The sequence below is a fragment of the Lissotriton vulgaris genome, chromosome 5 (genome assembly GCF_964263255.1).
Source record: "Lissotriton vulgaris chromosome 5, aLisVul1.2, whole genome shotgun sequence".
Classification (NCBI taxonomy): Eukaryota; Metazoa; Chordata; class Amphibia; order Caudata; family Salamandridae; genus Lissotriton; species Lissotriton vulgaris.
Window position 1 is genome coordinate 1102815511 of NC_141693.1, and position 24590 is coordinate 1102840100.

Consider the following 24590-nt stretch of genomic DNA (forward strand, 5'->3'; position numbering starts at 1 on the left):
TATATGAATCATTTATAAACAGTGAATACATTTGTATTGCCCAATATTCATAATGCACATGCATGATTACATGATTTCTCTAAACACATGCGAAACCCTAATCATTCCTGTAAATACCATTACAATTTAATTCTACTGTCTTAATATGAAGATTTAAGCTTCATTTTAATAACACAAATTACAGCAAAACAACAGAATATATGCAAGTACAGTTCGCACATGAATATAATGCACACTTGCAATTTTAAGAGCGTCAAACGCTCTATCACATCTGGCTACCAAAACCACCTTGCTTCTAATATAATCACTGTACAGCTTGTGACACAGCTGATCATCAAACTAGACTTGCAACCCATGCCTCCTTACGCATCTGGAGCAAAGGACTGAGTCTGAATCTTGTACAGCCCTCTCTCTACGCCAGTTCTCTACTACATCTATGCCAGTCAGTGTCCCTTAGAGCTTTGTTCTGGGAACTGCTCTAGTTATCCTTTACATCCATTTTGCTCAGCTAATCAATAACATGTATAATTTACTTTCCTGCACAATCAATCAATCAAACAGAGTACTTGTAAAGCGCGCTACTTACCCGTGAGGGTATCAGGGCGCTATGGGGAGAGGGGGGTGCTGCTACTGCTCGAAGAGCCAGGTCTTGAGGAGTCTTCTGAAGGCGAGTAGGTCTTGGGTCTGCCGTATGTGGGTAGGGAGGGTGTTCCAGGTCTTGGCAGCGAGGTAGGAGAAGGATCTGCTGCCGGAGGTCGTTCGTTGGATGCGGGGGACAGCGGCGAGGGCGAGGCTGGCGGAGCGGAGCTGGCTGGTGGGGGTGTGGAAGCTGAGTCTGCTGTTCAGATAGGCTGCTCCGACGTTGTGAAGTGCTTTGTGTGCGTGGGTGAGGAGCTTGAAGGTGATCCTCCTGTCGATGAGGAGCCAGTGTATGTCTCTCAGGTGGTGGGTGATGTGGCTACGGCGGGGGACGTTGGCGATCAGTCGGACAGAGGCGTTTTGGATGCGTTGTAGTCGTCGTAGGTGTTTGGCTGGGATTCCTGCATAGAGTGTGTTGCCATAGTCCAGTCTGCCGCTGACGAGGGCCTGTGTCACCGTTCTTCTTGTTTCGGTCGGGATCCACTTCTAGATCCTGCGGAGCATGCGGAGGGTGTTGTAGCAGGAGTAGACGGCGTTGACCTGCTTAGACATGGAGAGGGAGGAGTCGAGGATGAATCCTAGATTGCGTACATGGTCGGTGGGTGTTGGTGCTGTTTCCAGTGTGGTCGGACACCAGGAGTCGTCCCAGGCTGGGGGGGTGGGTCTGAGGATGAGGACCTCCGTCTTGTCCGAGTTCAGCTTCAGATGGCTGCTCCTCATCCACTCGGCGACGGCCTTCATTCCCTCTTGGAGGTTGGTTTTGGTGGTGTGTGGGTCCTTGGTGAGGGAGAGGAGGACCTGGGTGTCATCAGCGTAGGAGATGATGTTGAGGTTGTGATGGCGGGCCACTTGTGCGAGGGGGGCCATGTAGAAATTGAACAGCGTTAGACTGAGGGATGAACCCCTGTTACTTTCACACAAATCCACTGACAACCTTCCCCTCATTAAGGAATCTTGGTGTACAGTGGAATTGTATAATATTATTTATACTGCGCATTAATAACTAAAGTGTTGTCCCAAAGCACTGTCTAATAGTTGTACGTTTGGGGGACTGTATAATTGTAATTTAGCCAATTAATCAAATGATAAGTGTCTAATTTAAGGCCAATGGGGTGCTCAAGCCGTGACTCTGTGGATCTGGTGCTGCACATTGGCAAGTCATGATGACATGTTTATGATTGATCAGTAACAGTTAAGGGGTACCATGCCTTGTATGCCCCTTTGTTAGAGTGTCTCTTTACATTCAGACCTATGGTGGAATTATTGGGTGTCGGTGATGCATGCATACACGTGCTCTAGTCATGCCACTGCAGACCTGTTGTGTTTTCCCGTTCTTCACATCTTCTAGGTCGGTGCATTGGATTTTGGCCTATTGGTAGAGCCTTTGTTGTAACGTTTTTTTGTATCAATGGTTGGGAGCAAGAGGGCATGTAAGCTAGGAACAGCCAAAACTTCAAATGTCTTAATAATTCTAGGTGATTAGCAAGGTTTCCATTACAAGCTGGGAAAATTGCAGAGCATGGCCATCTGTTTTGCAAAGGTGGTCTCACTGATCCAGGACTTTCTGAACCTGGGACTGTTAAGAAGTGGAGCCAGCCTTGATCTGAAGGCTATTCTTGGTTGGTAGGGCATTGTTTGTGTTACATTCAAATGAGGCCAGAACCTGTGTTTTCTTGAAGTGCTGTGCACAAGACCTTAAATGGTATGTGCTTGGCTACTGGGATCCAGAGAAGAGCTTCAAGGGTGAGGGCATGTGACGGTGGCTACAGACGTGAAGTCTTGATGGTAGCATTTTGAAAAAAACACTGTGGTCTGCATAGGATAATGCCTTACGTCTTATTTTATAGTGCATTAACATAGTTATTGCATGCGAGAACTAAAGCAATACTAGCTCATACTCTGTGGAAAAACCAAAGGAAAGGAAAGGCCTTCACAGAGAAAAGAAGGTTTAAGTAGCCTGGTGTACCTGAGATACAAGAGAGAGGTCCCTTTCCATGATAGCTAAAGTAGGATACTAAACATGTTTGTCTCTTCCACTGACTCAGGTACCAGTCACCAGTTAGTTTACATTAGAAGGCTACATCCATTTCTTACACTCTAGGCTGCCAAACAAAAATCAATACTCTAGCAGTGACTGAAGTTGGACTTTCCATTCTGTCACTTTCTCTACAAAATAATCTGACTGGATTATGAAAGCTGTTTACTTTACTATCAGGATTCATATGTGAAAGATCAAGAGGCTCTCTCAGGGGTGTGAAGAAAAGTGCACCCACACCCTAGAGGTGTCATTCTTCCCCTGACTGGACATGGGTACAGATGAGATGCTGTCAATGTGATAGAGATGCAAAACAAAATAGAGGGGAGTATTTCTATTGACTGCGGGGAAGAACCAAAAGGAACAAGAAAACACAAAGTACAAAGGGAATTAAAAGCAACAGGTACCCTGGGAAATAGGCAAATTGTTACAACCTCCAGTAACAATGTGGACCCCAACATTCCCATCCCTTGAGGTCTCATTGCCCTCCGTATAACATGTCCAAAAGAGTAGGATCACTTCGGGCAGTGTCAAGAAACTATGGCATTAACAAAAATGCATACCATTCAGAAATTGGGTGCATGAAATAATGTCAAGTTACTTCTCTGGATTAAAGGACTGGTCAACCAAGTTAAATTTTATAACTGAAGTAACTATCTAGTTCAGACCAGTCAGACTCTGGTTATTGTCGAAGGGCGCACAGAAATAAAAGTTTAGGGATAATTAGGTTGAATTGGGAATCCAGGCTATTAAGCTGTGGTATCGAACAGCCGCTTGAAAGACCTCGGACTCTAGTGTGAATGAGTTTTTATAAGCTTCCCTTAGTGTGCATAGGTAAGAAAATATCGCATAGTAAGCACAGATATCATGGACATGGGGCAGCTTGCATAGAACCTAAAAAAATAACAAAGTGACAGAAGAAATGCTTGAATTAGTATCAACCAATGATGATTACTTGAACTATATTGCAGTGGGTCACTTTTACCCGCTGTGCCATTCCGGACAGAGATCAGCTATATGCATATCAGTCTAGTACCTACAAAAAGGTGTCACGGTAGACGTACAACTCTGCTGTTATAGTGTATCCATTGCAATAACTACAGTTGTACATTTCAGGGTAACATTATCAACACCAATAAATTAATGTAGCCAGCGTCCCAAGTTATACACATGATGAGATCTCAGCTGCTATTCAATATCAACATCAGTTTCAACAGATTCTGTAAATCTCTTTGAGTGTTTAATTTCTGTTGTGCTGTTTTTTGTCTTTCACAAAGCAAATTCAGGATACCAGGAAATACAATCGCCCAAATATCGAGAAGTGGAATCCAAACAAGAGCATTCTCTACCTTCATGGGAGCAAGAAGATGTGTTCAGTGAACTTAGTATCCCCTTAGGTATGTATGGTTCAATTTCCTCCATAGTTCCAACATCTGCTCTGTACCTCTCCCTTCTTCCTTTTATCTTGTTCTGATTTCAAATACCTATGTTTTAAAAGTAAGTTCTGCAGGACTGAGCAGATCCCAGATTCTTAAAGCGATTTTCCCTTCTTTGCTTCAGTATGAATCAACTTTTCCCATCTCATCAAGACAGTAGTAAAAATCGGTAGCATTAAGGACACATGCTAATCCAGCAGGTCATCAGTCTAACCTGGGCATCTGCATCACAGAACAACAGTCTCTCACAGAGCCAACTAGGGTGTGTGGTATTTGTTGATGCACATTCTTTCCTTACACAATTTCCCTGAGTCTCTCCCTCTCTTCCTTGTGCTCAGATTAAGACGTGAAATCCCATTGGCGGCTCTGCCTTTCATTTTATTCTCCGTTATGACAAATGGTAATTCCGCCTAATCAAATGTGGGATTATTTTTTGAGAACTGGACACTTTTGATAGCTGTGGTTTTTGTATCTCAGTCCCTATTTGTTCTGGGGTTTTCCTTGTTGTATGGGACTGGGTAATGTTTTGTCCCTTAAATCCTACCCCAACCTCCCTGGTATCCATATTTAAGCTACCAGGAGTGAATTTATTGATATGTCTGTGGAATCTAGTGTATGTGGTTGAAGGGAGCACTGAGGTGGGGTATGCAGGTGTCTCCATTTTAGTACTTTACCTGTATGCTTGAGTATGAAGCAGGCCTGCATGGGGCCTTCTGCTTTCAGTGGGTGTGCTCGGAAATGAAAGATTACCTCATGTTTCAGAAACCCAGTGGTTCAATCCGTGATGAACCTAGTCATATTATGCACCATTTTGTTTTTTCTGTTTCCTGGTAGTCAGGTTTTGTGGGGTGCTGCCAGCCATGCCTTTAAGAAGTAGGTGCTTGAGGACAGCGGGGAACTGTGAATGGTTGCAGTATCAGGAAGAGGTCCTGTATTGTGTTTGGATGGGTGTGTATAATCACCAAGTACAATACCATCTTTCTACATTTGTGGCACAACACTACGGGCATCCAAGATTCTGGATCATGCCAAGAAATCGAGATGCATGTGGAACATAGGTTGAAGCATTGTTGTGGATCGCATAGAATCTGCATGACGAGTCTAGAATATCTTTTGTAATTGCAGTAGATGAAAACACATCTGTGTGGTTTTTGACAGCTGTGTGGTGATAAGAAATTGTCCCTATGGCAAGGGGGACAGCAAATGCTGTAGAAGTCCCTCTACAAATGTCATATGGTCTGCCTGGGCTGAATGTTTGATTCATTCAGCAGCCTGTCCATCATTTGTTGGGTAGCACTTTGTGCCCCAAGTGTGCCACTGGATTCAGGCTAGCCTGGCGGATGAGGGGGGATACCCCAAAACCGGTCCTAGGATGCTTGTTTCTGATCCGGGGGGGGGGCTGGCGCGGCTGGACTGTTCCCATGAGAAGCAGGGTCAAGACTGATTTGCATATGTCTGGGTCTGGGATTTGACCCACGTCTCTTAACTGGGGGTGAATGTTTGATTTGAATATGCCTCCTTTTCACGCATGCCATCACCTCGCAGGCAATGTATAATTTACTATTCCAACTCCAGTCTGTCCGGACAGTAGGGAAGGTGTTGGTTTTTAAATCCAACATCTTCTCCCCCCTCATTGGTACAACTTGCGGGGTAACGGTATGCGTTTTTACAACGCAGTCATTGTAACGACCTCATCGTAATTGCATGCGGGGTGATGGCTTTGTTGTGAGGGCTGTTTACCATTTGATTCATTCAGCATTCCGTTCATCATTTGTTTGCATAGTCCCTGGGGTGTCACATGTTGCTTTGCCCATGGGCAGTTTTGTTACACCGCTGGATTGTCTGCTGAGTCTCTGGATGAACCGAGTGGTCTGGTATCGTAGGCTGTTGATATTGCCATTTATGAGTTTAAATCTCAGTAGACATTCTTGGTAGATTCAGTCATGGTTTCTTAGCCTTTATATTAATCTTTTTTTCCTGATAGACTCTCCTCCTTCTCACGGGGTTTCAATTTAGTGTGTGCACCAGTCATAGTTACATGGCAATGAGATAAGGCACTTCTTGGCTACAGGTATTTTCACCGCAGCTATCCTGCCCAGCCACGAAAGAGCATCTCTCTTCCTTATTTGTAAGTCATGATGTGCTGTTGCTAGTAGGTCAGCATAGTTGGATGCAGCTATCTTTTGCTAAGTGGGGCACATTTAAGTTAATATAGAGCATCCAATGCTTTGCACAAAGAAAGGGGAACTGAAACTCTAAGTGGGGCCTGTCCTGGTGCGGTACCATGAGGTTTAGGATATGGGATATCTGGCTATTAATCTTAAAGCATAGAGCATTATTTTATGTTCCTGATGGCTGATAAGTATCTGGCCATTTCTCCATATTCGTTTTGCAAAGGGCTCCATATATAGGGTGAACAGGAAGGGAGAGAGGGGGAAGCTTTATTGGGTGCTGCTGGGTGCCTGTGAGGTTAGCCCAATAACTTGCACCCGAGCGATGGGCTTGGAGTACCTACATCACACCCATTTCCAAAAGCATTCCCCAAAACCCCCTGCATCCTGGACATGCCATAGGGCCAATGCACTCTATCAAACGCCTTTTGTGCATCGATAGATAGAAGGACTGAGGATATGCGGGAATGAGATGCCTTATTCAGGAGGCATAGGAGTTTAGTGTTGTCCCTGCATCCTCGCTCCGGTATAAAGCACGCTTTGTCCAGATTTATAAGGCTTTGCATATACCGGCCAAGGCGTACAACCAGGGTGCCTTTGAATGGTTTGGCATCTACATTGAGGTGAGAGATCAGGCGGTATGAGGAACATTTCACAGTGTCTTTCCCCCGAGTGAGTATCACAGTGATTACCTCCTCTTTCATAGGATCAGTAAGGGTGTCCGGGTCACCAAGGTAGTTGTAGAGGCAGGTAAGAATGGGAGCCAGGTGGGTCCCAAAGATCTTGTAGCTGCTAAGTGTAAAGCCATCTGGAGCAGAAGCCTTACCAGTGTTGGGACGGTGTATGGCCATGAGGACTTCGCCTGAAGGGATGTCCGCTTCCAGCAAAAGTGACTCTAGTGGTAGCAGGGGTTGAATGGGTGCATCAGAAAGGTACCCTGCAATGTCAGGTGCAGAAGGCGATTCAGCCAAAAAGAGAATTACTTAAAAGCGCTCAAAGGCACTTGCAGTGTCTCTATCTGTGGAAGCTATACCCCCTCCTCTGGGTAAATCTCTGCTATTCGGGTCTTATGTGTCTGGCCCGCAGCTTGTGGGAAAGAAGTCTGCCAGCCTTATTACCCCAGTGTACAATTTTTGTTTTGTGTGGAGAAAGGCATATTCAGCTTGTCCATGTATAGCGCTTTGAGCTGTTTCTTGGCCAGGGTCAGCTGTCGTCGCACTCTATGGGCACCAGATTACCTTTGGGACCTCTCGATGTCCCGTAAGCTATCCTTTAGGGAGGTGCGCTTCTCTCCCCTTAATTGATTGAGGCGCAATTAAAAAGCTAAAAACGTGCCATGCAGGTACACTTTTAATGTCTCCCACAATAGGGAAATAGAAATCTCCGTGGAGTCGTTATCACTGAGGAAGTTTTGCTGTACCTTTCCAACTTCAGTCACTGTAGCATAGCATAGCATAGCATAGTATGTTAGGTGTCGGTTATTAAGGTACCACAGGCGGTGTGGGGTGTTCAATCCCGGAACCTGGAAGGAGAACGTAATGGGAGAGTGATCGGAAAGCCTGAGACACCAATCCGCACCTGCACATCGGCTGCAATAGCTATGTGGGAGACCAGGAAGTAATCAATAGGGGAATATGTTTGATTGGGGCAGTGTAGAAGGTAAAGTCCCTGTCAGTTGGCTGCTGCAAAAGCCAGGCGTCGATTAACTTTGATTCAGATTCAGTTAGCCAATGCAGCCCCTCTTGTGTAAAGGCCCCAGTTTGTCCCACTCTTTTGGGGATCTGTCTACATCAGTAAGGGTCACAAGATGATAGTCTTCCCTTACTACCAACTCAAAGTCTGGGTATGAGGCCACAAGGCCCAGGCCCTTGAGTATAAATTGCTCCTGCCGTTCGTTTGGTACATAGAGAGTGACCAGTATGAAAATGTAGAAGGGTAGGGAGATGTGTACTGAGAGAAGTCTCCCTGATATCTCTGCTTGTGTGCTGTCTTACTTGGACTAAAGATAAGTACTGATGGACAAACCAAAGGGATTTGCACTTTCTCCAGTCGTCTTCAGAAGGTGTGACCCCGGGCGGAGCCAAATGTATCGAGAGCATGAGCAGCAACAAGTCTTGGTACAACCAGATCTTGTTCCTTAAAATAGTTTTGGGGAGTGGTAGCGAGCCGCCACCATGATCACCTCCTTCTGCCTGTAGTGGTGGATACAGTTGAGAATATCCTGCGTGGAGTCAAATGCAGCGGGCCACCTCCCCACTTTGTCAGTGCAGTCTAGAACTACCTCTCCAGGTCCGGGAGGATATGGCGAAAGAGTTGAGTAATGTATCCTTCCAGGTCCCTTGAGTCTAAATCAGGATGGGGACACCTCTGATCCTGATACTGGAATGGCATGAGCATTTCTCCAAACCTTCAAGATGTACATGTAGTTTGTTTTTTTAATCCTAATATTCCAGAAGCTTGCATCAATAGGTGTCCAGTTCCTCTTCCCTGGTGCTGCTGCTGGTTTCCAGGGTGGCCACCCTGTGCCCTATCTCTGGCATATCCCATTTGACGTCCTTAATTTCTGACGCAACATGTAGGGCCCCTATATCGTCCCTTATTGAGACAAACAAGGATTCCATGAATGCGCGGGTGGTAGGGGCATCAACATCCTCTAGTTCTGGGGGTGCGTGTCTCCCATGGATGGCGTTTCTCGGGGAGCGGGTCCGGTGTTTAGGAAGCATCATTAGAAAGTATGCCTTTCAGGGTTGAGTCTTTCCGGGACCGCTGGGGTGCGATTGTGGCCAGAGAGTCGTGGCCTAAGGTGGTGTCCAGGTGGTGGTTTTAACAGCACTTGTCATTTAAAAGAGCACTCTTTGTGGAGGCCGGTCGCTCCTATTTCAGGATTATGTTGCTGTCAGTCTTGGGGTTGAGCTCAGAGAAGTCTGTGGTGCAACAGGTGGACAGCACCAGTCTCCGTGTCACAGCCGTGACTGAATGAGATGCGAGCAGTCAATCCAGTGCAGTTTACATAGGCCCAGAACAGTGATTGCTGTCCCCCAACTCTCAAGGGGGGTGCGGTGTGCTTTGGTCCGCAAGCTGCTCTCTTCCCAGAGGTTGCATGGGAAGAACCCAGTTGTTTCCCAGTGGGTGCCCCGCACCGGCAGGCAATGTGTGTTGTGGGTAGCTGTTGTGTTTCCGTGCAGCCAGCAGCCATCTGGCCATCTTCCACTAAAGGGGTGGGTTGCACCCCACAATCTTCTTTCAGCGCCCCCATTTCGCTGGTGTCATACCCTCCACAGTGGGCTTGATGGAGGCAACCTGTGCTGTGTCTCTGGACCGGGAAGCTAAACACAGGGGCCATGCCTCAATGGTATCATGTGGAAGTGCAGCTCCCCTATCCACGGGGACTCATAAATGTCAGTCTCTACCCAGGTCGGCAACCAGGTGGTGGTGAGAGCAGGTGCTTTGCACTGACCTAAATGTCTCCGCAGCAGGCGCCATCTTGAGGTTCACCGCGGGCCTGCAATTCCCGGCTCTCCTAATCAGTGTATGCAGTCCAGGAAATGGATGTGCCTCCTTGTTCTTTGCACACCTTCCTCCACGAGCAGCCAGACGCTGGGCATTCGCTGGTCGTGCTGGAGCACAGACGACCGAGCTTGGCACAGATTCTCCTATTCAGCTTCCATCTTGACAACACCTCTTTCTGTGTTTTAAACTTCACTCTGTAGCCGTATCATCGCTAAGCCCGCCCCCCTTCCCCTCCTGTCATCATGAGTCTGGTGGAGAGGCCCAGAGGGCTGACCTGCGCACTGGAGTGTTCATGTAAACACGAAAAACGTGTTTACATGATCACTGCTAAATTAAATTATTACAACTTTAAAAATGTAATTTAGCAATGGGACCATGACAGTTGACAGGTGTCAGTGATACACCATCAAGCCACTAAGGAGGAATTGCCGCTGTCTATGAGAGTACTTGTGTTTTCCAGCTGTCTCCTTCTTCCCCCAGCACTTTTCTTCCAAGCGCCCATCTCCCTGCATTCCAAGTTTTTACCTTGTGTACTTCTCCTCTCCCTCTCACTACAGTTTGTTCTCACCCTTGTGTGCTTCTCTCTGCTCCACATGTTGCTGTCATTTTCGTGTGCTACTTACTCTATTGTGTGATTGTTGCCCACACCCTCCAACAGGTGTTCTTCTATCCCCCACATGTCTGCGCTCTGTGTTTTTTTCCTCCATGTGTGCTTTTTTCTGTACCACCTCTGTTGCTCTCTCCCTCGTCCAATCTTTCCTCTCCTCACCTCCACCTGCCCCCATTCGTTCCTCCATTACCAACAACACTCTTGCAGTTCTTTTCTAAAAAAAAGTGTGCTTTCACCCTACATAAATGCTAATTTTTTTATTTACAGATCTAATTGGTGTCTACCATCTTGGAATGGTAAATAATAAGTGGAAGCAAATGGCGCCCACTTCATTCCGCTGGCACACACACATATATGCTGATGCATGCAAGTGCATATGCCATTGCACAGGTAGACAGCTCAAGGAATGATGCGACTGGCAGTTGCGTCGCTGCCCCTTTTTTGTTTTCTAATGATGCTCCACACAATCAGGAAAAAGCAGGCACTGTAGAGCATTACCAAAAGACATTGACAAAGACAATAGATCTCAAAGGCAAGACTTATTGGTTTTTCCAGTGCTTGTTTTAAAGTTGACTCTAATGTCATGATCGTGTCGAAAATGAACATCTGCAAGTGGCCTCATGGAGCTTGGATGAATTTATGTCAAAATCTCTGAACAGCCAATGTTTTACAGCATGCACTCAATAACTAATGTTTTATTAATAAGTGTAATTATTTTAACAGGTGTGGAATTTGTAGTGCCCAGGACCGGATTTTACTGCAAGCTATGCGGTCTCTTCTACACAAGCGAAGAGACAGCCAAGACAACTCACTGCCGAAGTACGGTTCATTACAAGAATCTTCAGGTAAGACGCCTGCTCTCTTTCATGGACATTATGTGGTATGAATCCATCACTAATTTGGCAGCATGTGTTGATACATAGATGTTTGTGTTAATGTTGTGTTTAGAAGGCAGAGCACTCATGACTTTGGAAACACTAACTCATCTTTTTCCATTATGCTTTCTTTGCGCGTCTCAAAGCGACAATTATGCACAAAAGTTAACTCTTCCGGAATATCTACCAACTATCTGCTTGCAGCCGAAGGCTCAACTTCTAAGTTATATTTTTCATTAAGAAATGGAAGGTCAGTGGTATGTTTTAGGTGGCAGTCTACCAGACAGCACAAATGTCTGGTTTCCTAGAAACGTCTTGGAGACTTTCAGAAAGTTGACCTAGGAATGCATTCCGCCTGTTGATTACTATTCACTTTGTGTTTTATAACTTACATTTTCTTGCTTTCTATTTGCTTGCTTTATTTGCTTTAGGCTCTCCAGGTTCAGTTTGTCCCTCCTGTTGCCGAAACTGTGTTACGGTATTCTTCCATAAACTCCCTTTCTGTAAACAGACCTTTAAATCTTCTTCTTATCTTGTCTCTTGTGCTGTGCAATCAAAGACCGAGGTCAAATGTCAGGAGTTGTCTTTAGGGGATGCTTGTTTACTTTTCTTTCTCTGACTTCAAAGTGAGAGAATTTATGTGACAATCTTGCTGGATACTTTCGTTAGGAAAGAGGTTTTTTCTAGTACACAACAACATTTAAATGAACTGTGTAAGTATTTCAGAATTAGGAACACAAATGATGCACATCCTTCGTTATTTCTGAAGTGTGTTTAAAACAAATACTTTAAGGTGATAAAAAAAATGTTTACACTAGATGATGCAATTTCCACTTACTTTTGATTGTGCACTGTATAATTTTATTAGTAAAAGTGTATGTTTGAGCAAATTTTATGTGTTGTCTGTAATTGCAGTGCGCTACCATACCTTGCATACTCCACTCTACGTTACTCATAGGTATTCTCTTAGAAGCGGACAGGGACTTCCTCTAGCAATTCCAAGGTGCTCCTCTAGGGGCTAGTGTTGTCAAGCAGCCTTAGGCTTATCAGAGAGGAGTGTTGGACAACTGCAAAATACACACTCTGTCAATGAGGCACACAACTTAATAAGGAGCCACACCAATTTAGAAAAATAACACATATCTTTATATATATTTAGGCCACAGAATCAATACGATCAGGTAAGTATGTTTCGAGAGAGAATTGGAACTTTGCAAGAGAAATACTTAGCGCATTTTTCATAAATGGCAATGTTAACATATATAGGGTAAGCAAGTACTGCATTCAGGTATAGTATGGCTACTTACGAGACCAATCACCTGGTCTTAAGGTGAGTATAGGGCAAGGTCCAGGGCATCACCGGCAGGTCACCTCCTGCCGCACTAGGGTGGCCGGGTGCAGTGGTGCAATACAGCGTTGGATGCCCAATGTTAGTTGATGGAGATTGGTCTATGTGAAAAGAGGATGCAGGTCTGGACTGGAAGGCCAGTCGGGCTGACCCAACCAGAGGGTTCAAGTCTTGCGATGCTAGGGGATGTGGGGACACCTGTGGTCTTCTTCTCCTCCGGCTGGTTGCAGAGGATATTTGAGGTGTCGGGTTTCTTCATCCGGGAGCACTTGCAGTTGAGGGGTCTTGTAGGAAAGTGCCCTTTCTGCATGGTTGCCCCCTAACGTCTTATCAGATATCTGATGCAATTTGACTGAGTGCCCTGGGTCCCTGCCAAACAGGATCACAGGGCCTGTGTTCTTTCCCTAACCTGTACCTGTTTCCACAATTGGCACAACTCTGGTCTATCTGTAGGTCCCTTGTAAGGGGTACCTATGGTTCTAAGGGCATGGTAGCCAGGGAAAGGCCTCTGAAGTCTACAGGATGTATTATGTCAACCTCAGAGACCACTCACCACAAACATGCACCACTGCTATTGTAGCCTGCGTGTGGTGGTGCAGCTAAAAGTGAAAAGTCGACATGGCACACATCCCTTGGTGCCATGCCTGCCCAGCACTCCATGAGGCATAGGTAAGTCACACTTAAGGCAAGGATGCCCTATACCTCATGTGAGGATCTATGTGCCTGGGCAGACAGGTCCCTATAATATCTAAGGCCATTATTAGATATTATATATCCCCAGTAAATCCATCCTGAGTATATGATCTAGAAACTGGTCATTATGAGTTTCCTCACACCATAATGGCTTTACTGAATCCTTGGTATCAAACATTTCAGAATAATAAACCTACACCGATTCCAGTGTCAGATGTATTATTCTATGCACTCAGGGGTCCCTTCTCGAGGGGAACCCTGAACCAAACCAACCACTGGTGGGTTCCTGACTGGTCAACACCAGCCTCCCACCACGAGACAGGTTTCTGAACCCCTGGGGTGGGAGCCTTTGCTCCCTGGACACAGGAACAAAACCTTCCCTGAGCCGAGGTGTTCACACCTCCCCGAGGTCAGGAACAGCCATCTGTGGCAGGGAAGCGTCAAAAGCCTTGCCACCTTTGCAACACGACCCCCAGCCTTTCCTGCTATCAGGAGCAGGCCCCCCTCCTGTCTCACCCCCCTTTTCACCGGGAAGACAGGTGGGAAAAGTCAGGACAGCCCAGAATGTGTGTCCACCTCTGCCAACCCCACCCCTCAGGTGAGGGAGGTGAGGTGAAGCCACTCTTCAGTGCCCGCCATCTTGCAGATAGGAAGCACCCTCAATTCAGGTCTAGGGATTGTATCCACTCACCCACGTGGGGTGAGCACACTAAGGCCGTATTCACCCTAAGGACAGTAGCCCATTGGTTACTACCTCGAGATCTCTAACAAAACCAGCCATGTACCCATAATTCAGAATCGATGACCTAAGAAGACTGGAACTCGAAGACATTGCAGCACTGAAGACTCCAGGCCCAAATGGCTTGGCCGGCCTGCCTACTGCTCCGGATTCCCCTGCAAAGAAAAAGATGGCTCCAAAAAGAATCAGCAACCTCCAGACTAGGTGAGGACTGATCCCCTGCCTCAACAAAGGCTCGAGACTCCCGAGGACAGCGGCCATGGCCATAAAAGAAGATCAAGCCCCTGCGGAACAAAGAAATCCTGCTCTGGGACTTACCTATGCACCCACCTTTCATGACCCATTTCCAGAGGGTCCACTGGTCCTGAAGTTGTCCCCCATCAGTCCTGACCTCCAATCCATTGAGGGGTGTAACACCCAAGGTCCAGTGTCGACGCCTGCACCCTTTTTACGATGAACCCCTCGACTGTGACCTTCTCGGTCAGGAGAAACCCGACGTCCAAAGACACCCTTGCAACCTCCGGCCCGGCATCTTGGTAACCTGAACCAACAGTTCCCTGATGTTGCCTGGCATCTCAACTTCCTCCCCTGGCTGTTGGCTCCATAGAAGTGACCACCTGGTTTGAGTCTGCAGCCTGAAACCGGGTAACCTGGGTAACATTAGCCGCACGACGCTGTGAGCACCCTGAACCTGGCTGCCTCTGTGCTGCTGGTGGTGTGGTTTTGGTGCTGCCTTGGGCCCCCTTTGTACTTACCTTGGTTCTACACCCTCCCCCGCAAACTCAGGTAACAAAACTGTTTACTCACCTGCAAACTCAACACTGATTTTTCCTGCATAGGATTGCATGGTTGGTTTTCTCTGAAAAAATGTTTTAAGTGCTGACCCTGTCTTGAACTGCAACAAAGTAGCTTAGTGTAATCAAATTAGTTAACCTGCTTACTGATGTACGACTATGCCCAAACTGTGTGATTGGTTTGTTTAACACAAAGTTTGAAAAACAACTAAAAAGTAATCTAAAATAATTGCAACTATGTTAAAGAGTGTCCAACCCATTTTCTCTACGACAAAGAAACTTGTATGCTTCTACAAAACCAGTACACACTGCATCTTGAAAAATATAATTGTATTGAAAGTATCACTTACTTGCTACAAAGTAAATCTTAGTTCTATCAATGAAAATACAAAGTAACAACTTTATATTCAAGCAGTTGGTCTGAATTCAGTCTTTGAGTGTGTGACATCATTTCTTGCCTGAGTGTGAACAACACATTCTTAACACTACCCTCTGATTAGCCTGACTGCTCAACCACACTACCACAAAAGAAAGTAAGGTATTATCTACTTTAGCCTCTGCTATACCTCTGGGGATCAACTGGACTCTGTGCATACTGTGCACGCTATACCTTACTTTGGTATAGTATATTCAGAGCCAGCTTCCTCCAGGGCTTGCACACAGAGGCTGCAGGCAATTTTGGGGAGTTCACAAGGGGTAAAACCGAAGTGGACTGTATCTCCTGAGGGCTTGGGTACCACGCTCACACCATTGGCCCACTTCGACTCGGGCTGAGGGGCTCTGGTGTACTGGTGCTTGCCGGTGTCAGGTTTTGGTGAGTCTGGAGTCCTTGCAGGTTCTTCTAGGGGTGCCTACAGGTTGCAGCACCAGAGTCCCTGGTTCTTTGTTGAAAGCAAGCAGTCCTCCCAGGCTTTGGAAGGCACAATTGCTTGCAGGACGAGATGGCTCTGGCACAATTCAATGGGAACAGCAGACAGGCCAGCAGGACTGGGGCCAAATCAGTTGCTCCTTATTCTGTCTTTTCTTTCCTAGCTCTACAGTGTCCTTTTTTGTAGGTCTGCAAGATCTCCTTTTCTGGTTCCAGGGGCTACCCTAAATACTGGATTTAGGGGAGTTAGGGGAGACCACTGGGGTCACTGAGCAGCCTATTTGACCACTTCCTATGGGTCGCTGGACACTTTGAAGCTCCCCTGTGTTGGAACACTTTGAAGCTTCCCTGACTGCATGTCATCCTGTGGGAGCAGGTGTAAACACCCTCTGTCAAAGCAGGCTTTGTTTCTCACGTCCTGAGAGCTAAGACCTTCACCCTTTGGGGTCAGAAATACATCTCTGGTGGCATACTGGCAAATACCAGTCAGTCGGCACACCAGCAGCTGGTCGGTTTTCAGGAGGTATCTCTAAGTTGCCCTCTGGGTGTATATATTAATGAATCCAACATTGGAATCAGTGTGCGCTGTTTATTAATGCAAGATGTTTGATACCAAACATCTCTGTTTTCAGTGAAGCCATCATGTGGCTAGGAAACTAATGTTAACCGGTGTCCAGTACATGCACTTAGAATGGCTTCCCTGGTCACTTGTACTGGCAGCAATTGAACTGACCAGTACAGGGACATATCTGCTCATGCTGGTATGCTCACACACACATGTTGTATAGTGCACCCCGCCTTAGGGCTGTAAGATCTGCAGTAGGTGTGACTTACCTGCACTGCATGCAGTTTCTGCAGGCATGGCACACAGGGATGTGTGTCATGTCATACTTTCACTTTTGTCTGCACCAAGACACACAGCCTGCAGTGGCAGTTTGCAGGAGCTTAGTGAGGGGTCCACTAGAGTCACACAATGTGTGATACAGCCCTTAGGGACCCTCTTTAGTACTTCAGGCCCTAGATTCCGGAGTACCATTTACTAGGGACTTACAGAGGGTACTAAAAGCATTACTAATTGGGGTACAATTGCACAGTTTTGGGAAAGAGATCTGTTGACCTGGTAAACAGGAACCCAGAGCTCTTCCAGTCAAAATCATATCAAATTCCAGGCAAAACATGGGGGTGACCATTTCAAAAAGACACTTTCCTACAATTACACTCTATGCCACCCTTGCGCAAATGCACTCTACCCTGCACTACTCCACTCTATGCCACTTCACTCTACTCGGAAACAATCTACTCTATGCCACTGCACTCTACGCCACTCTATTCCACTCTGCACCACTCCACTCTATGCCACTGAACTCTATACCACTCTACTCCTAACCACTGTACTCTACACCAATGCACACTTCACAACTGCATTCTACTATCACTGCACTCAATGCTACTGCACTCTGCTCTGCATCACTGTACTCTACGCCACTGCTCTCTAAGCCACTCTATTCCACTGCACTCTGACACTAATCTGCAACACTGCACTCTACGCCACTAAACGCTATGCCACTATACTCTGCACTAATCCACGTTATGCTACTCCACCATACGCCATTGCACTCTATGCCACTGCACTGAACGGCACTATACTCTTTTTACACCACTCAGTGATATCCTACTCTGCACCACTCTACTCTACTGAACTCTATGCCACTCAACTCTACTCTGCGCCACTGCCCTCTACATCTCTGTGCTACTTCACCATCCACCACTCTACGCCACTGTACTCTACTTTGCACCACTGTACTCTGCACTCCACTGTGCCATTCCCTTCTGCACCACTGCACTCTATGATGCACCACTCTAATCTACACCACTTCATTCTACAACACTGTATTATATGCCATGGAATTCAATGCCACTGCACGCTTCGCCACTATACTCTACGCCATTCTACGCCAATGCACTCTACACCAGTCCACTCCACCATGTGCTATTCCCAGAGCACAAGTCCTATAAAAAGAAGTGGGGGGACTAACTAAGTTAGGCAGTCACCAAGTGTGCCATCATAGTGCACGACGTCTCTCTGCGTGACTTTGTACGTGACCTCACCGGAAGTGACATCACAAGAAGTGACATCAGATAGCAAGACCTCACACATATGTTCATGAGATCTATCATGAGTGCTTTTTAAGTGCGTTATGAGATTTAACAAATGAGATTTGGCGTTCAGGTTGTGTTGCAATCCTGACGCAAAATCTGGACCTCAACTTATATATTTTTTTTTAACAAGCCCTGCCACAAAGAAACTGGCAACAGGGAGAATCCTGGTAGTAGATCTGTTCTGCTTAATTGGTTGCAAAGTCTACATTTTAAAATATTTTATGGGGTTAAGGCATCTGCTGCAGAGGTGACCAGTAAATCTCAAGGAATAATAATGGTGAGATTTAACCTATTTGTTGGAGAGATCTGTGTTCTGTGTAGTCCCAGATACGAATAAAAGTAGTTTAGAAGATTAATGTGTGTCCTGTAAAGCACATCATGTAACATGTAGATGAAATGTTTTCATTTTATGTAGATAGGTAAGTGGGTTACTGCTTTGAACACAAATATCCTTTTGTTACTGCAGTTCATAAATTGTAATCCTTCTAATATAGCACAGCGAGCTATGAAGGACATGAGACTCCTACACCATGTAATGCATCTTATACATTGATATGCACACTTACATGAGTTATTGTTAATGGATAATATTTATGTTATGTAAAGTGCTTTAACACCCTACACAGTGATGAACAGTGCTATAAAAGAAATAAAATATTGCTCTTTAAATTATTAAGTGTGTGAATACTGGGACAGACCAACACATGTGACATTCTTACAGTGCATGGACTTGTGTACAGGGACTGAACAAAGTAAAAAGCGACACCACATGCCTCTTTTAAGTACTTGTGAAGAGATAGTAAGCTATGTGCTCTTGTTCCCCCTCTATTGTATTTGAGGTTCCACAGCGCCTCCAATCGGGATACTCAATCAAAAGGAGGCCTGATGGCCTCTTAACCTTGGCCCAGCTGGAGGTGACAAAAAGGCCGAACGTCGCCTGCATGTTGCTGCTGAGAATGGAAAGCAGACTGTGTGTGCAGGCACTGCTGAACATGTCCCGGTGTCTGAAAATTAAACCGGGACAAGTTCAGTATATTTGTGAGTGGCCAATCTTCTTGGCAGGGTGGACCTTTGAAAATAGTGGGTGGGCGCTGTGTATCCGCGTGTACCCCCGACTTGTGCCCTGGCTATTCCAGTGTATGGCACTCTATGCAACTCCACACTATGCTACTCCAATACATGACACTCCACTCTTCAACACTCTACTCCACTTTTTGCCATTCGACTCTATTACACTCCACACAACTCTCCTTTATGCCACTAACTTTTAGCCATGCAAAACAGGAGCCATGCTGGTGTACAACACTGCTAAAACATATTGGCAAAGCTAAAAGCTCTTGCATAGGCAAGACCTATTGACTTTGTCAATGCTAGCTTGGCTCTGGGAACATATCCTCTTACACACACATTGCGGCCCTGTTTGATGACTGATATTGACATGGTCAACTCATTTACCAATGCTTTTTTAATTTTGTAAAGCAAATGCAAACCTCGAGCATAAGAAACATAAGAAGGGCGAGTGGCCAGTCTAGCAGATGGACCTCAGGCAAAGCACAAGGTTGGTGAACCTTGACATGCATGGCTTGAGGAAGAGGAACTCAGCCAGGGTAGGGGATTCAGTGGTACTCCCTTAAGGCCGTGACCATCGTGATGGTCACGCGTGGCCCTTTCTGACCCTGCAACCCTTCTCGCTACTATAGCAGGACAAGTATGCAGTTACTCATTACGGCTGTAGGGAGACAGCTAATGTTACTGAGCCCAGTGGACAGATGGATCCATTTAAAGGTTTGAAGTAGCTGACGTTTACTTGGCCAGGGGCCATGGCCGAAGCAAGATGGCCGGTGCATAAGTCACCCGGGAAACCTGCACGATCGCTCCATTCTTTAATTGACACTTGTACAGCTGTCTAGAACCGAATGCCGCCTCCACAGCCCGTAAGTCAACTCCCAGTGTGCAGCGGGCTTCCTTAGGGATAAAAAGAATAAAATGCTGCAGAGACTGAGTGCAGAAGTATCAAAGTCTACCTAAACAGCGCCAATCTAATGACACTGCTTAGTTAGATTCATGTAAAAGGTGTGATTATGCATGTGTGTGAGACTTGGGAGTACCTAGCGAGCACAGATGTCTTTCTGAAGGATTCACTCTGTATTTGACTGGATGCCGTCTTATGGGATTCTGTGTTCATGTGCCCTGAAGTGATCCCGTGACTGTCCTGTGTTATCAGAGGGCCCTATAAACAAGAACGTCTAATCTGTTGACAAACTGTGCTGTCTTACATCGCCCAAAATAATGGTGATCGAGAAGCAGGACCTTGGCATTACTGGGAATTCAGGCTCACGTGGGTTGCAGAGGTCAGACGCGTGTGCACTACGACAAGATAGCAGGTAGTCACTTGAGGAGTGAGTCACTCTGGCACTGAGCCAATTTGTCTCAGAAGAGGAAACTATTCCTGTTAACGTTAGTAATGTAAGTGGAAGGTCATATAACCAGAGTGTATATAGAGGTGAAGGGGATAGGATCATATGGCCATGGGGATATCATGACACCATCCAGCAACTTCCTCAATGGGTCTTTAAACCCAAGCAGCCATCACCAACAAAGGGAAATTCTGGAGTGACTGTTGTTGGTTATTGTTGGCTGTGCAGACAGGCTAAAGAACTGTTATGTTCTCTTTGCTGGATGCCTTTTAACAGATATCCTTTTCCGGACAATAGCCGTCACTGCCAGGTAGGCAGATGTTTTTTGAGTGACGTCACCCTGGCTGTGCCTGCCTCTAACGCTAGCCGGGATGAACTCACAGAGAGGAAACACTGCTCTGGATTTAATAGGGGCGGCTGCCTAGAAGCATAACCACTGGAGGGCCAGGCTAACTGAAGGTCCAGTTCTCAAAAAAGTGAATACATTTCAGATTTGTTTTTTAATTCAGAGCGGATTCAATTAGAACTTACGGGATGCAGTGACAATCACAAGTTCCTATGAGTCCTCTCAGACTTATTTAGTAAGTTCCTAATTATGCCCATGCGGATACTTTTTTGCCGGTGTAACTGGGCATAGTATAGAAGTAGGCATGCATAAAATGTAATGCATTAGATAAACTGTCCTCAAGACTTTTTATTACCACTGAAAATATATTTTTGTCTATGGAGAAATGTAGTTTCAAGTACTTCCAATAATGTTGTAAGTATCCACACCATTACCTACTAGACCTTTCAAAGTTTGTAAATGCCCTTTAACACCCAACTTTGTTGGTAAATGGTCTTAATATCGATTCCAAAATATCAAGTAACCTAAATATCGAGTCCAAAATATAGAATGGACAAAATATCGACTGGACAGAATATAGACATCCAAAATATCGTTTTGAAGGTAAGTACTGTAATATCGAAATTAAAAATATAGACAGTCAAACTATCATAGTACATAATATAGGTGATTAAAAATTTCAACTTTTAAATAATATCTAATTTTTTTAAGTGTTTTATATGTTAGTTTATGTGTGAAAAGTGTATATTTATTTGTAATTTATTGTAAGTAATTAATTTTATGTTATTTAATTTTTGCGTATTTTAATTCTGTAGCGGGTTGTGGGTTTATATGGGAATAGGGTGGGAAGTAATTTAATTATAATTAATTAAATATGTTAATTAATTAATTGGTATTTATTTTGAAGAAATTGTTAATTAATTTTTAATTGTTAATTAATTAATTGTAAATTGATAATTAATTTTTATTAATTGATTATTGATAATTATGTGAATAATATTATTTTATTTTCTGTAGCGGGTTGTGGGTTTATAGGGGAATAGGGTGGGAAGTAATTTAATTAAATATGTTAATTAATTAACTAATTGGTATTTATTTTGAATATATTGTCAATTAATTTTTAATTGGTAATTATTTAATTGTTAATTGATTATTATTTTTTATTAATTGATTAATTGGTAATTATGTGAATAATATTTTATTTTTAGTAGTGGGTTGTGGGTTTATAGGGGAATAGGGTGGGAAGTAATTTAATTATAATTAATTAAACATGTTCATTAATTAATTGGTATTTTTTTTAATTAATTGTCAATTAATTTTTATTTGGTAATTAATTAATTGTTAATTGATAATTAATTTTCATTAATTAATTGATAATTATGTGAATAATACTGTATTCTTAGTAGCGGGTTGTGGGTTTATAGGGGAATAGGGTGGGAAGTAATTTAATATAATTAATTAAACATGTTCATTAATTAATTGGTATTTATTTGGAATAAATTGTTAATTAATTTTTAATTGGTAATTAAATAATTCTTAATTGGTCATTAAAATGTATTAATTGATTAATTTATAATTATGTGATTTATATTGATTTATTTTCACTAGAGTGGGGATATCAAAATTTACCCCTATGCTATCTAACACTTTCCCTACTGTTGCACTCTCTGGAGTGGGAATAGTAATTTTTACCCCTACGCTATCCAATACTTTCCCTACTGTTTCACTCACTGGAGTGGGAATAGTAATTTTTACCCCTACGCTATCCAACGCCTTCCCTACTGTTGCACTCTCTGGAGTGGGAATAGTAATTTTTACCCCTATGCTATCCAATGCGTTCCCTACTGTTGCACTCGCTGGAGTGGGAATAGTCATTTTTACCCCTACGCTATCCAACACTTTCCATACTGTTGCACTCACTGGATTTGGAATAGTAATTTTTACCCCTACGCTATCCAACGCTTTCCCTCTTGTTGCACTCTCTGGAGTGGGAATAGTAATTTTTACCCCTACGCTATCCAAAGCTTTCCCTACTGTTGCACTCGATGGACAGGGAATAGTAATTTTTACCCCTACGCTATCCAACGCTTTCCCTAATGTTGCACTCACTGGAGTGGTTATAGTAATTTTTACCCCTACGCTATCCAACGCTTTATCTACTGTTGCACTCTCTGGAGTGGGAATAGTAATTTTTACCCTTATGCTATCCAACGCTTTCCCTACTGTTGCAGTCTCTGGAGTGGGAATAGTAATTTTTACCCCTACGCTATCCTACAGTAATAATATTGTGTATTTTTAATGAATGTTATGTTTATTTATTTATATATGTTTTAACAGATATGATTGTATTTTTTTTTATAAGTTACATTAATTTTTTAATAATTTAAGGTAATTTAAGTATTTTTAAGTATATTTTAGCTATTGATTTTTAATATTTTTTTAATTTTACATTATTTTTAACAAATTCGATATTTTTACAATGTAAATATATATAAACGATATTTTGGACTCGATATTTTGGTACTTACCTGTTTGTAGATAGGACTTCGATATTTTGTCCGTCGATATTTTGGCGTCGATATTTTGGGTAGTCTATATTGTGTCCGTCGATATTTAGTCAGTGATCTAACTTTGTTTGTGTGCACAAACGTCCTGTTGAGTTGCTATCCTGAAATATAGAAGGATGGAATACAATGCCATTGTAGAGTCTTTTTGTTGATAATACACAGAATATGATAGGTTACAAGTAGACCCAACTAGAAGCATATAATATTGCATGCTCAGTCCAGGCGTTTCTCATAACTAACACCAAAAGAACACTGTATCATCAGTATTATGCATCCAAGTAGGACCCCACATACCACCCGTCTTTTCCATATATCTCCTACTCCACAAAAACACACATAACAAAATTGTGGAACCAATGCCCACCCAACATAGAAGCAAAAAAACTAAAAGACATTCTACTGACCTATAATAAAAATAGACAACACAGATGACCATAAGACTCTACACCTCTACTTCTCTCAAACGGTTAAACAGTGAACAGAGATGATCACACTCACACACCCAAAACTGCAAACATCCTACTGCCACCCCCACAATCAAATAACACTTGTACGCCAGATGAGTATGAATGGATAGTAGAGAAAATTATACTAATAATTCATTACCATAGCACACCACCAAACTATAATGTTACCAGTCACACACCAAACAATCAACAGGAATAGGAATCTTTCATTATTCATATGCAAGATGTTTCTTTCATTTCTCTTACTCATCCTTTTCGAGGTCTTCATGTGCTTTTGCTGCAGATGTTTTTAACTCCCAAACTCATCTGCATCAGATTTCTTTCCATTCTAACATACTCAATATAGGGTCTATTGTGAGTAAGGCAATGGTTTCCTTCATCCCTTGTATCGGAGTTCTCTTTCTATCACCCCCACCATAAAATTCACAAACTTCTAACACACTTGCGTGAGCGACACGCCTTGAAATCTACAAACCTCTATACTTCTGGTGAGATTCTGTGCCTGTTACACCATGCGTTCTGTGCAGACTCCATTTTAGCATTTCAAAAACTCCCACAGCAGTAGTGGGATCCAGTGCCCGGTGTACTACGCATTCTGAGCACATAAAGTCTTGCCTAGAACATGGAATACTTGCAAATATTGGATCCCTACTGCACACCTTTCTGTGTGTTTGATCAAATGATCAAAATATCAACGATTGCTTGCGTGCGGATGAGCCCTATGTCCTTTGGACTTCCCAATAAATAGTGTGAATGTCTTATGTGTTCTCAATCCAATCCATGTAGCCCCCTGTACACACTGTTGTATGCTGTAGTTTTTCTACATTCAGATTATGAAATTGTGTGATGAATAAACTCAGGTTCTAGAACGACCAGGAATTCTAGTCTACAAGTATGTATTTGAGATTGAATGAA

The 24590-nt window shown here is 44.0% G+C and overlaps 1 protein-coding gene across 2 annotated transcripts in view; it reads left to right on the forward strand.

Annotated features, from left to right (window-relative positions):
* Positions 1-24590, forward strand: part of RBM20 (RNA binding motif protein 20) — a 512103-nt gene that overhangs the window by 479085 nt on the left and 8428 nt on the right. For both annotated transcript variants that reach the window (XM_086922775.1, XM_086922776.1), the window contains exons 12-13: positions 3952-4071; positions 11125-11246. In XM_086922775.1, coding sequence (XP_086778901.1) covers positions 3952-4071; positions 11125-11246 — 242 coding nt within the window. The remainder of the gene's footprint in view (positions 1-3951; positions 4072-11124; positions 11247-24590) is intronic.